Here is a 13,945-nt window from a genome sequence, read left to right as displayed (position 1 = left end):
TAGAATACGTACTTCTCTCGAAACTATGGTTTGAATACCTAAAGACTATGCTTTCTGATTGGAATAATGGCCAGCCCTTAGTTTTCAATATATAGAGGAGTCGTGAGTTCTAATTTGGTAGTAGGATTCTAATTGGGATAACTACTAGGAATTTTATTTAAAGTATAACTCTCGAAAACACATAGTAGAGAAAATATGGCATATTAGGAAGGTTGTGAGCTATGGCCTATGGGGACGACGTTCTGAATTTTCGGAAGAAGGAAAAACATTTTATTATATTGACTATTTTCTGTTCTTACAATCCTTGAGTATTTATTGAGGAAATTAAAATACACAGAAAATAAAACAGGTTGTAACTAATTGTGCTGATGTGTATTGTGCTGAGCTGGATCTTCAGAACCTTCTATTGACTTATTGACCGAGAATCACTTCTCCCTTGTACCCCGTTCAAGCTCAAGGGAGAACATTGAACTGAAAGCTTGTGAGAGAGTAACTTGAACCTTGCAGTAGATAAAGCTTTTGTAAAAATATCTGCTATTTGATATTTGGTGCTGAGATATTGAACGTCAATGAGTTTTCTGGTGACAAGTTCATGAACGTAGTGATAGTCAATCTCCACATGTTTGGTACGAGCATAAAAGACAGGATTGTTGGCTAAGGAGATTGCACTAATGTTATCACAAAATATTAAAGGAGGAACAAATAGAGGAATTCTGAGATCATGAAGAAGAAGGCATATCCAGTAAAGTTCAGCAGCTGTATGTGCCAAAGCTCGATATTCTGCCTTTGTTGATGATCGAGCAACAGTGTGTTGCTTCTTAGCAGACCATGACAAAAGATTAGAACCAAGATAAATGCAAAATCCTGTGATGGATCTTCTATCCATTGGGCAACTTGCCCAATCAGCGTCAATATAAGCTTGAATTGTCAGAGGACCCTTGCTGATCCAAATGCCATGATCTATTGTACCTTTAATGTATCTCAAAATCCTCTTCACTGCCATCATATGTGGATTTCTGGGATTATGCATGAATTGGCATACCACATTCACTGCAAATGCAATATCAGGTCTAGTCCATACTAAATATTGCAGACCACCCACAAGTGATCTAAATTCAGTAGGATCAATTAAAACTTCACCAGTATGATTATCGAGCTTACAACTTGAAGACATAGGAGTAGAAGAAGGTTTAGCATCCTGCATCTTGGCTTTAGTCAACAGATCATAGGCATATTTTGTTTGAGATAGGAACAGTCCATTTGATGATTTTCTTTGAACTTCCAATCCCAAAAAATAATGCAAAGTGCCCAAATCTTTCATGGCAAATATAGAGATTAACTGCTTGATAATATTCATGTAGACAACAGGTGAACTTCTAGTGATCAAAATATCATCCACATATACTAAAACATATGTAATGGAAATGGAATCCTTTTTAATGAATAGAGAATGATCAGCTTGTGAAGTATTGAATCCAATAGACATTAAGGCTTGAAATAACTCTTCATACCAAGCTCGAGGAGCTTCGTTTTAGACCATAGATGGACTTAAGTAGTTTACAAACATGAGTAGGTTTTAAAGGATCAGTAAAACCTTGAGGCTGCTTCATGTAAACTTCTTCTTTGAGATGACCATGCAAGAATGCATTAGAGACATCTAATTGTCTTATATCCCAACCAAAATGAACAACTAAGGATAAAATCAATCGTATAGTGGTAGGTTTTGCAACAGGTGCAAAAGTTTCATCATAATCCATACCATGTTTTTGATTATACCCTTTAGCTACAAGCCTAGCTTTGAATTTGTCTATACCACCATCTATCTTTTGTTTCAGTCTAAAGACCCACTTGCAATCTACCAGATTCATTGAAGGTAAAAAAAGAACTAAAATCCATGTTTTAGTTTTCAATAGAGCATTAAATTCACTAACCATGGCTTCTCTCCAATGAGGGTCTTTGTTAGCTTGAGTAAAGCATGTAGGTGTTATTGGCATGGAAGAAAGAGTAGTAGTGAGAGCTTGGGGCAAAGGATGCTTAGTTGTTAGGAGAGATTTAGGTTTGAAAATTCCATTTTGAGCTCTAGTTTGCATAGAGTGAATTCTTGAAGTTGATGTGATATTGGAAGAGTTAGAAGGTGAAGCAGAAGTAATTAATTCAGAAGATGGAGATGAAATTGAAGCTGCAGCAGGAACAATGTCAGAAGAATTGGACTTGTGAGGTGATGTTGATATTGAAACATGATTTATGTCAGAAGTAGATGAGTAAGGCACATCAAGAGAGTCATTGCAAAATTCTGATAACAAGAAATCCTTTATGGAGATTGAGTGAATTGAAGATGAACTAACATTTTGAAAAGGAAATTCAAGCTCATTAAACACCACATGTCTAGAGACATATATTTTTCCAGTGGAAATGTCTAGACATTTATAACCCTTTTGATTCAAACTATACCCTATGAAAACACAAGGTTTAGACCTGACTTCCAATTTGTTAGATGTATATGGCCTTAATTAGCCAAGGATAACATTGACAACCAAACACTTTAAGAATCGTGTAAACAGGAGGTCTATGAAATAATTTCTCCCATGGAGATATATTGGACAACACAGGAGAGGCAAGTCTGTTAATCAAATAGACGCATGTAGAAAACAATTCAACCCAGTAGGTAGGATGAAGAGAGGACTGAGATATGAGAGTTCTAGCCATTTCCAAAATATGTCTATGCTTCCTCTCAACAACTCCATTTTGTTCAGGTGTGTGAGGACAAGTGAATTGATGACTGATACCATGACTTAACAAGAAATTCTCAAATATATGGCTAGTAAATTCTCCTCCATTATCAGTTATAACACATTTTATTGAAAGATTCAAAGCATTCTCAATCAAATGTTTAAAGGACTTGAATATGGCACAAAATTCAGACTTATAAGATAGAGGAAAAAACCAACAATATCTAGTGAAATCATCAACTATACTAGCATAATACTTGAAACCATTAATAGAATAGACTGGAGAGGGTCCCCACAAATCTATATGAAGAAGTTGTAAAGGAGTATTGGTTTTACAAGTAGAAGTACCAAATGACAACTTAGTACTCTTGCCTAGAGCACAGTCATTACAAAAAGAAAATTGATGACAACCTTGTATATCAATGTATTTTGAATTAAACAACTTATGAAAAATAGCTGAAGAAGGATGACCCAATCTTGTATGCCAGATTGATGCTGAAGCTTTGGTAGAGAGAAATGCAGTAGAAGAAGAGACTAGATTGTTGACAAGATGAAGAGGATATAGTCCATCTTCAGTTGGGCCTTGGAAAAGCATCTTCCCCGAGACAATGTCCTTTACATAGAAGGCATTAGGGGTAAATATTAGAAGGCAATGATTATCAGTGACAAATTTGTGTACACTAAGAAGATTATGTTTGATATGAGGAACATATAATATGTCTTTCATGTGAAATGTATGTAATGAATCAGGTGATTTAAAGAAATTAGAACCAGTGTGAAGAATTGACAGACCTTGGCCATTACCAACAACAACTTTGTCAGTGCCCTTGTAATCAGAATGAATTCCCAGATTAGAGAGATCAGATGTAAGATGGTTTGAGGCACCAGTATCTGCATACCAATAGGAATCCTTTGGAGTGTAGCTTGAAGAGGACGCATTGTACTGAGATCCATTATAGTTAGAACCACTATAAGAGGAACCACCATCATTAAGATTTGCGAGCATAGCAAGTTTACTTGGAGGAATTCTGCCCATGAAAGAGTGGTTCATCCGATTGTGACAATCTATTGCCACATGACCATATTTACTGCAGATTTGACATTGTGGTCTAGAGCTGTTACCACTTGAGCCATTGGAATTGTTAGAAGAGCCAGCATGATAAGAACTATTGTTGTTCTTATATTCAGTAGATCCATTTCCATTATAACCAAATCCAGTATTGGTATTGTCTCCTCTGCCTTGACCATTTGAGTTATTACCATTATAAGAGCCATTGTAACCTCTTCCATTATTGTTATGACCTCTGCCTGAGCCATTGTTATTGCTACCACCTCGTCCTGAACTATTGAACTGATGTTGTCCAAAGTTAAGATTAGAATCTCGAAAAGCAGCAAAAGCTTAAACATGATCAGTTGACAGTGAGTTTCTACATACTTTGATCTTCAATATTTAACTCTTCACTTAGAATTAAATTATGCAACTCATCAAGAGTAACTGGATCATTGACTGAACGAGTTCTAATAGCAGTACTAAATGAATGAAATTCAGCAGGTAGGCCTCGTAGTATATGATAAATGACATCAGGTTCATCAACAGGTACACCAGCAGTAGCTAATTTATCAACAATACTCTTAATCTTTTGTAAGTATTCAGCTATGGTAGAATTCCCTTTGACAACAGCTTGAAGTTGTGATTTGAGTTGAATTACATGAGACCTAGATATAGAAGAAAACCTTTTCTCCAGAATGTTCCACAATTGTCTTGAAGTTGAGATTCCAACTACATACAGTAGAACTTCATCTGATAGGGTAGCATTCATCCATATAAGCAACATTTTATCTTGTTTTGTCCATGAAATAAACTCGGGATTGAGTCGAGATGATAATGAACCATCTGAATTAATAATAAACTTTGAAGGACATATATCAGTACCATCAATAATACCTTCTAGATCAAAGGTGATAAGAATAGGTTGAAATACTTGTTTCCACATCAAATAATTTTCTCGATTGAATTTAAGAGGAACCATGTTAGAAATGTTTTGTATAGAATAAGAAGTATTGGATGGAGGTACTACCATTGGCAGATTTGGGAGATTTCCCTGATTCATTGAATTGAAATTGGGATTCACTGGTGGAGGAGTATTGAGAACAGCTGCATAAGTAATATTTGGATTTGATACTTGATTTGTTTGATTTGTACGAGCCATGAATTAATTGAAGAGTTTGACGATTGAAACCCTAAAAGAGATTGAAAGAATTAATTGGAGTAGATCTGATTTTGAGAATAAAAATGAAAGATTGAAAATGAAATTTAGAATCGATACTTGAATAAAGTTGAATGATCTTAAAAAAAAAAAAAAATCAGATCTAAAAATACCATTTTGAATTTTTGGAAGAAGGAAAAACATTTTATTATATTGACTATTTTATGTTCTTACAATCCTTGAGTATTTATTGAGGAAATTAAAATACACATAAAATAAAACAGGTTGTAACTAATTGTGCTGATGTGTACTATGCTGAGCTGGATCTTCAGAACCTTCTATTGACTTATTGACCGAGAATCACTTCTCCCTTATACGACGTACGTATGTACGTCTTAAGATACATATAGCGAAGAAATAATATTGCCAAGGTGTACTCATCATCGCTGCTACGCACTGGCTGTTTACCAATTACCATGTTCGTCTCCATCCTCATCTTATGTGACACACATTGTTTGCTTGTATAATCGACCCTAAAAATACAAGAAGTTCCCGTGACAATATCTTCTAATTAAGGAAAGGGTAAATTCTTGATTCGGCCATGATAATGTCAATGTGTTCCTAATTCGACCACAAATTGCAACTCAGCGTATTTTGTCAGCAACTAGTGGGATAATGTTAGCAATTTTTTGCATTGAGTTGCTGACAATGACCGGATTAAAAACAAAATGACATTATCATGGCTGAATCAGAAATTTACCTACCCACACAAATGGGCAATGGAGATGGATGGCGTAGAACAAAAAGGCGTAACTTACAAAGAGCTCAAGGAACGTAAAAAGAAAAATTGAGTTTCTAAATAAATTTGGTTCTCCAATTCAATTCGAGTCTAGAATCATTTCTTTTTTATAGTTAATTTCATATGTTGTAAAAAAAAAGTAGTTTTACTTGTTAAACTTCGCTTCTTCATTTCTCCTAATGCTCATATGAGGGATGGGCCGGGCCAAGGGCTTAATTTTTTTGAGGGCCGGGCGACCACCCTCTAGGAATAAGTCTGTACTGATTAGGAAAGTTCTTCTAAGTTCTTTTTTTTGCACGCAAGTAAGTTCTTCTAAGTTCTAACTTTGTGTGGAACAACACTTCCACTTCTCCTCCAAAATCTCAATTTAAGCAACATTAAATTCTACCTCTTTTCGACATCAAAGTTTTACTGCTACTCGAGATAAATCTTTTATTATTATTTTTTGAAAGTTTACTGCTATTCAAGTAGGGTGACAATGAGTACCCGATTATCCGAAACCAAATCGGAACCGAAACTGATCGAATGTTCCAGTTATGGGTATTAAAAAGTTAGACCCATTTAAAACGGGTCATTAAGAACCGAACCGATAAAGAACTGAAACTGTAGAACCGAATAGTAAAAAACTCGTGGGTACTCAAACCGAAACCGGAACCGATTATTATAATTTCGATATATAAAATTTAATATTATATTACATTTAAGATAATCAAACTCATACATTATAATATAAAATATGTTTTTTACATGTAAAAATCTATTAAATATATATAGCATAATAATGAATGTGCGTTGTTAAATATATATTTTATAACAATACGTTAAACAAGTGTATCATAGATGTTAATAATAATATCAAAGTGTATATTATGAATTAATTAATACATTTATATTTATTAACTTATGCACGTGTATATTTAAATATGATATGCATGCTTGATATATTGTGGTACACGTACTTATTATAAACCAATATGTAGTGTTCATGTTAAAAATTAGTGATGAGATGTAATTGTAAGACGCATGTACTCGCATGTTTGATTTAAAATACGAGTTAATACACGTGTACAAACATATATATGTGTATGCACGTAAAATATATCAAGATAACAAATATATATATAATTGCACATGTACACGATCGAGTTAATACAAGGAAACAAATATATGTGTATGCACGTAAAAAAAATCAAATTTTTGGAGTTAGATATTTGATTATTTTAATTTCTATATCAAAGTTTGAAATTATCACATGATTGATATATGTTTATAGATTGATGTAAATATGATTGTTGATACATCACTAATTATACATAAAATATTATCATGTAGGAAAAGAAAAATAAATAAAAAATAAAAACAAGTTTTAGTGTTTAAATGATTGAAACTATTTAATAATTATAATAAATACCTGAATTAGAACTGAAACCGATAAAAAACTGGGGGTTTTGATGGTTTTGGGTTGGGTTATATAATTCTTATACTAAAACCGTTGAGAACCGAAACCAATAGAACCGCAAATAGTAAAACCCAACCTGAAACCGCTAAAATCCGACCCAAAACCGACCCGTTGGCACCCGTATATTCAAGGTACAATATTTCAATTTTTATACTTTTTAATTATTTTGGTTTGTATTCTTCTTTCAATCTGTTTAGTTTACTGATAATTGTATGTATATTGGAATACCCCATTGATGTCTGATGAAATTATATTATATAGTCGACACCCCAATCAGTAACTATGATGCACAAGAATATCTTTATTGTTAAGTACTAGCTGTTGGAGGCCTTGTTAGCCATTCGCGAATTGAATTTTTGAAAGGCAAAACGTATAATACTTCCGAATATTTAAAAAATTCGGAAAAATTTGTGATTTTTTGTCTTAAAACGTATAATACGGATTTTGGAAAAATTTTCAAAAATTCGGCTAAAAAAAAAAAACCGATTGTGCTTCTTTTAATGTACTTTATGTCTTCACTCTTACTTTTAAGTCCCCAACTCTTACATTTTTAGTGATAAATTAATCCAAAAGTTTTGCTTTTATATTTTTTGGACAATATTTAAATTGTCATGTCAGAGTGTATATTTTGAAATTTGAACGGTAATTTCAATCCAAGAACAAATAAATAAAGGTACCTATGTGGACCATTCAATTGGTTTCAATGTTTTTGTAGCTAAATTGTTTAGATATGTTTGTTATGTTGTAAAAAATGACAACTATTATTAATATTTACTAACATAATATCACGAATTTTTGACTTCTGAATTTTTGCAACTAAACGTTTAAAACGCGTATTAATTAAACACAGCATAATTGCCATATTGTGAATTTTTGACCGAATTTTTGACCGTACTGTTTTTTTGAATCACCAAATAATTCTCGAATTATTCCCGTACCGAATTTTCGTGATAACATAATATTACGAATTTTTTACTTCCAAATTTTTGCAACTAAACGTTTAAAACGCGTATTAATTAAACACCGCATAATTACCATATTGTGAATTTTTGACCGAATTTTTGACTGTACCGTTTTTTTGAATCACCAAATTATTCTCGTACCGAATTTTTGCCATATCCCGAATTGCTAACAAGGGTTGGAGGTTGAATTTTACCTTATATGACATGCCCATGTGTTTTTTCAGTACCGTTTACTTCAGCACATTGCCATATGAATTTCAAATTAGGTTACTGTGAAAGCACCCTGAATTTTTTTTCTTAGCATAATTTCTCTGTCATTAGTAGCAGTAGCACACTAGAAGGGTCTTTGGGATAGTATTGGTAGTGGTAATGATAATAATTATTAGTAGCAGTAGCACACTAGAAGGTCTTTGGGATATATAGTATTGGTAGTGGTAATGATAATAATTATTTTGAGGATGATGAGCAGAAACAAAACTCCATTCCACATCTCGCTTCCTTATTGAGTGTCTAGATTAAGTTTTGCACACCACACATGACACCAATTGGTAATATATATCTTAGGAATTCAATGGAGGAGTATGCCGACTCACCATAGTTGTCCGCCTTTGGTATTAATTAGCCACTCAAGTGTTATGCACAAATCAGTGCATTTATTTGTGGACTCTCAGTGCTTTGTTTTTCCCTGAATTAGTAACTGTATATTTTCTACACCTTTGGTATTTTTACACCCATAGCACTTGTAGGGGTTTTGGGAATTTGGGTCTAGGAATCGGGTTTAGGATATATTTGCAAGACGAGGAAAATGTCTTGTCAGATTTGGAACAAGTTTTGTCAAAGTATGCAGTAGATTTTTGAGCATCCAGACTTAATCTGTGCCGTGAAGTAATCATGGAAGAGATAGCTAAAGAGAAAGGAGCAAGAAGGCCTTGCATCAGAATTGGTTGAAAAAGATGATGCCGGCAACTCGAAACTTACCAACCAAGTGCAGTAGCTTCCCGACCCCAAGAGCACTTTTCTTCCACGACAGAAAACCCGACCAATCAAGAATTTTCTGCAATCCCTCATATCCAAGTCTCAACTTCCCACGTATAGAAAAAGAGAAAGATAGAGGATGAGAAAGGCACAGGGGAACTGTCCTCATCCTCGTCTGTGCATCACTTCTCCAACTTGGAATCCGAACAGGTGAGGAAATTGTTTATCAGTTTTGATGACGGTTGCATAGATCCTACTGTTTATTGGTACAGGATCGATCCTTGCAAAAGAACAAATATCAGCAAAACTACATACACTAGTTCTCTTTTGACTCCGGTCTGCACAATTCCTTACCCTGAAATCTGTAGATGTAGTGCTTCTGTCGCTCTAGGGTCCAAGATCTTTATGAGGGCATCTCCAATGGGGGGTGTAAAATTACACCTCCACCTAGGCTCCACGTAGGTGCCATTAGGATTTTACACCTCTAATTGTATAGTATTGTATAGCTCATAAATATCCACACTCTATACTCTCCAATGGAAGAGTGTAAAAAAAATAGATTTTAAACTCGGACGTCACTCCAAGTGACGTCCCTCTTTAATTTAAATCGTCCCCTAATTAAAAATAAAACTGGCAAACGTTGAAGTGACGTCCGAGTTTTTAAGTTAAACAGACGTTATTTTAAGTGACGTTCGGGCTTTTTATTAACTAATAGCGAGAGGGGGAATTCCCTACCCTCTCTATTAGTTAATACACTATTACCTACGGTTTAGCACCCCTATTGGAAATAGTTTTTTTATATTTGGGGTGTAAAATTTCCACTCTATACGGTTTACACCCCCCATTAGAGATGCCCTGATGGGTGGTATTCACAGTGGAAGTTGTGAAGATTATAGTTATGACGGTTCTACAGATGTGTTCTCTTTTGATACTAAAAGCAATGACGATATTTTTGAATGGCAAAAGGAGGACACTCACTTGCTTGCCAAGAGGTGCAACTCTGCACTAGTTGCTACACATGGCAAAATCTACGTGTTCGGATACAAGATGTTAAATCCAAAACCATGGGCTGAAGTTTTCGACTCAGAATTAAACACATCCTCCGCCCTTCCTGACCCTCCTCATGAGACCACTGAAGATTGTTATGGTGTCTTTCGTACCGGCTCTTGTTGCTAACAGGGATAAAATTCTTTTGTCCTGGAATGAGTATGTATTCTGTTTTGACGTGATAAATGAGTCTTGGAGTCAAATTTTGATGCCTCTTTACAAACCAACTCGTTGGTCTGATAGAGCTGCCATTGTCGATGATCTTATGTTCACTCACTCTCTAGGTTGGACGTGTTGTTCAAATAGGAAATGAATCTTTGTTTGTTATTTGGTACGACCACTATAAAAAATCTTCGGAACAATTTTGCATCCGGTGTTAGTTTCACCTTTCGAGTTACCAGGGCTGACCCTGAAGAGGGAATCTCTTTGCTCGCTGATGTCCAGGCTCATTCAACTTATTGTACGGCTAGTGGATACTGTTTTACCGACTGTTTTGCAATGTAATATGCCTCTTCTGATATGACTGAGAAAGAAATTTTACTAGCAAATTTCATGTTTTTTTTTTTTTTTTTTTATTTATTTGATACTGCAGAATTTGTTTTTATTTTAATCTTCTAATAAGATTGGTATAAATAGTTTTCTTTAGAAAGAAGATCGATCTCCCTTCTCCAGTGTTCGTTTTTAACACCAACCTTCTGAAATATTTAATCTAACTTAACATACCAGCAAAAATCATAGTAAATATGTTGTATCATTAGTATGACATAAAGGATTAAAAACTACAAAATGTTCCAATAAGTTGTTTGTCACGTGCTTGATGCTATATGGTATACATCTTCAGATCCTCTAAAAGAAAATATATTGAACCCATGAAAACTGATGCAGATAGGATTTATTAAGAAGAAATCATTTTTTCGTTCATCTCTGTGTCTTTTTTTTTCCGCTGAAGTGTAATTTGTATTACTAGCGGAAGAGGACGTTGCTGCAGAGGAAAAAAGAGTGAAAAAATTACATTTCTGGTAGAGAGTAGCACTCTCATGCCTTATTGCAGAAGTCTGGGTGGGTTTCGTCTGGGATTACTTTTCTAGAAAGTAAAGGAGGCCTGCTATCCCACCATTACTTTCTGTTCATGGTTGTATAAACTCCTAATTGCTAGCACATATTTTCTGCTGTAATGTTGGTCTCCCTCCAGTAGCATGTAATGAAAATGAATGGTTGCACACTTGCATTCGATCCCATACAGCTCGATCTTGCTTTCCAAAAGATATTGCATGTCAATGTGGAATGTTGTAGCTGCTGAGAGTCATCAGTCTCCACCCCAGTTGCGTTGCTTTCTCAAAGGCATGAACAATGGCCAATTTATGAGTTTTACATCAAAATCTCCAAATAAAAAACTAGAAGAACTGGACATTTGTCTTCCAAACAGTAATCCTCATTTGCACATGTACGTTCACATCATGTGGTAAGCCACCCAAGCTGACTTTCTTCACAGATTCCTCAATCAAAGTCTTCCCGTGTTGCAACTTGCAACTGGTTTTAGGCCAATGCTTACAATCATAGTTTGTATAGTTTTAATTTAAATACATGTGCTCAATTGATATGATGAAAATGGTAAATGATACGTATGGAAACCAAAAAAGTGGGCCCCACAATACCTAATCCAGCATTTCCAGCCCACATAATTTTTTCCTATAAAAACTTAACGAACTCCTCCAAAAACACTGGGAAAAAAAAAATCAAAACTCCATTAAAATTCACAGCATTTCTCCAAAAACATAAAAAATGGAATCAATTGGAGTATTGATGACATGCCCGATGTCAAATTACTTAGAAGAAGAACTAGAAAAGAAATTCAAACTCTTCAAAATTTGGAAACACACTGACCAAAAAGATCAATTCTTGAAAGAAAATTCCCAATCAATCCGAGCTATAGTTGGGAATGCAGCAGTTGGGGCAAGTTCAGAATTGATTGATTCATTACCCAAACTCGAAATTGTATCGAGTTATAGTGTTGGGCTAGATAAGATTGATTTGAACAAGTGCAAGGAGAAAGGAATTAGAGTTAGTAATACACCTGATGTTTTGACTGATGATGTTGCTGATTTGGCAATTGCTCTTATTTTGTCTACTTTGAGAAGGATTTGTGAGTCTGATCGGTATGTTAGAAATGGGCTCTGGAAGAAAGGTGATTTCAAGCTGTCTACTAAGGTGAAAAAATTTCAATCCTTGAGTTTATTTCTTGATGTTTATGATGAATCTGTTGATTTGGTTACAAAGGGTAGATTATAATTTGATTGTTTGGTTTGATATATGTTAAGAGTTGACTTTTTATGATGATTTGAATTTTGTTAGCATTTACATAGGATACCCTTTGTGTAGTTTGAGAAGTTATCGGTTGTCATTTTGAGTTGTTCATCTGTTGAGTTGAACAGCTTTAATTTGTTGTTTTATATGATCCCGGATGTAGGTATGAGTCGAGTAGTTTTGACTCGTTTATTGAAGTATAAAAGTGTTGCGTGTTGGTGAGGTTTTTCTTAATGTAGAGTATCAGCTTTCAATAATGTATGTTGAAACCAGGAAGATGGATATAATTGCTTAAAAGGTTTTTTTAGGAGAATAAATCATTAGTTGCTTCAGTGATGATCTTGATTCTTGTTTATCGATGTCGCCTGAAATTCTTGATTATTGTTGAATATTTTTTAATGTCGCAGTACCAGTAATACCTGTCTTTGTTTCTTTTAGATCATGGCATAATTTTCAATGATTCGTTATCATTTCATAAGAAAAGACTTCATTTAGAAGTGCTAGTAAACTCAATCTTTTCAACCTTCTCTTTTCTGCAGTTCACGGGAAAATCGGTTGGCATTATTGGATTAGGAAGAATTGGCGCAGCAATTGCAGAGAGAGCTGCAGCATTCGACTGCCCTATAAGCTACTTCTCCAGATCAGAGAAGCCAAATACAAATTACAAGTACTATTCGAACATCCTAGACTTAGCAGCCAACTGTCAGATACTAGTAGTTGCTTGTGCACTGACTGAAGAAACCCGACACATTGTCAACCGCCAAGTCATTGATGCCCTTGGGCCTAAAGGAGTGGTCATCAACATCGGACGTGGTCCGCACATAGATGAGCCTGAGCTTGTGTCTGCACTGGTTGAAGGGCGATTAGGTGGTGCTGGGCTGGATGTATATGAGAATGAACCTGAGGTACCAGAAGAACTATTAGGGCTTGACAATGTTGTACTCCTTCCCCATGTAGGTAGTGGTACATTCGAAACCCGTAATGCGATGGCAGACCTTGTGATTGGAAACTTGGAGGCGTACTTTTCGAACAAACCTCTGTTAACTCCTGTGGTTTGATTCATTTGGAAATTGGTGTACTTGTCAAGTGAGAACAAATCTCGTTTGATAAATTCTGTTTTCTGTTTGAAAACTGGGAGACATTGTGTTGAAAAAAAATTTGTGGTTTCTTTGGTACAAGAATTTATGAAACTATTTTTCATCTTACATGCATCACTGAGTTCTTTGTTTTTTTTATCAAAATCTTGTGGAGAGTGGAGACAATGTTTTTAACATGTTGTTTGACCCATCATCGTCCACCTTTGAGGGTCACCAACCTTTGATGGCTACTGCTTATGAAATGATCTGACAGATGCGAGTCTCAACAATTGACTTGGTCCCCTTTCAGGCTTTCATGGACTTCTATACTGCAATTAAGATTTTAGAATTTTGTTACCAAGTACGTTTCTTAGAGTTGTTACTTTA

General features: G+C 35.0%; 1 protein-coding gene across 1 annotated transcript; it reads left to right on the top strand.

Annotated features, from left to right (window-relative positions):
* The first annotated feature begins 11,882 nt into the window (after positions 1–11,882).
* On the top strand, positions 11,883–13,687 carry LOC147507474 (D-isomer specific 2-hydroxyacid dehydrogenase family protein). Its single transcript, XM_086600175.1, has 2 exons — positions 11,883–12,386; positions 13,022–13,687. The coding sequence occupies exons 1-2, from the start codon at positions 11,961–11,963 to the stop codon at positions 13,538–13,540; spliced, it is 945 nt and encodes a 314-aa protein (XP_086456301.1). The 5' UTR covers positions 11,883–11,960; the 3' UTR covers positions 13,541–13,687.
* The last annotated feature ends 258 nt before the right edge of the window (positions 13,688–13,945 follow it).

This window comes from Coptis chinensis, chromosome 3, assembly GCF_015680905.1.
Source record: "Coptis chinensis isolate HL-2020 chromosome 3, ASM1568090v1, whole genome shotgun sequence".
NCBI classification, from domain to species: Eukaryota; Viridiplantae; Streptophyta; class Magnoliopsida; order Ranunculales; family Ranunculaceae; genus Coptis; species Coptis chinensis.
This window is presented reverse-complemented; position numbering and strand designations above follow the sequence as displayed.

Coding starts and splice junctions, on each gene's coding strand:
- LOC147507474 (XM_086600175.1), top strand. CDS start 11,961: ATGGAATCAATTGGAGTATTGATGACATGCCCGATGTCAAATTACTTA. Junction 12,387..13,021: donor ATTTCAAGCTGTCTACTAAG/GTGAAAAAATTT, acceptor TCTTTTCTGCAG/TTCACGGGAAAATCGGTTGG.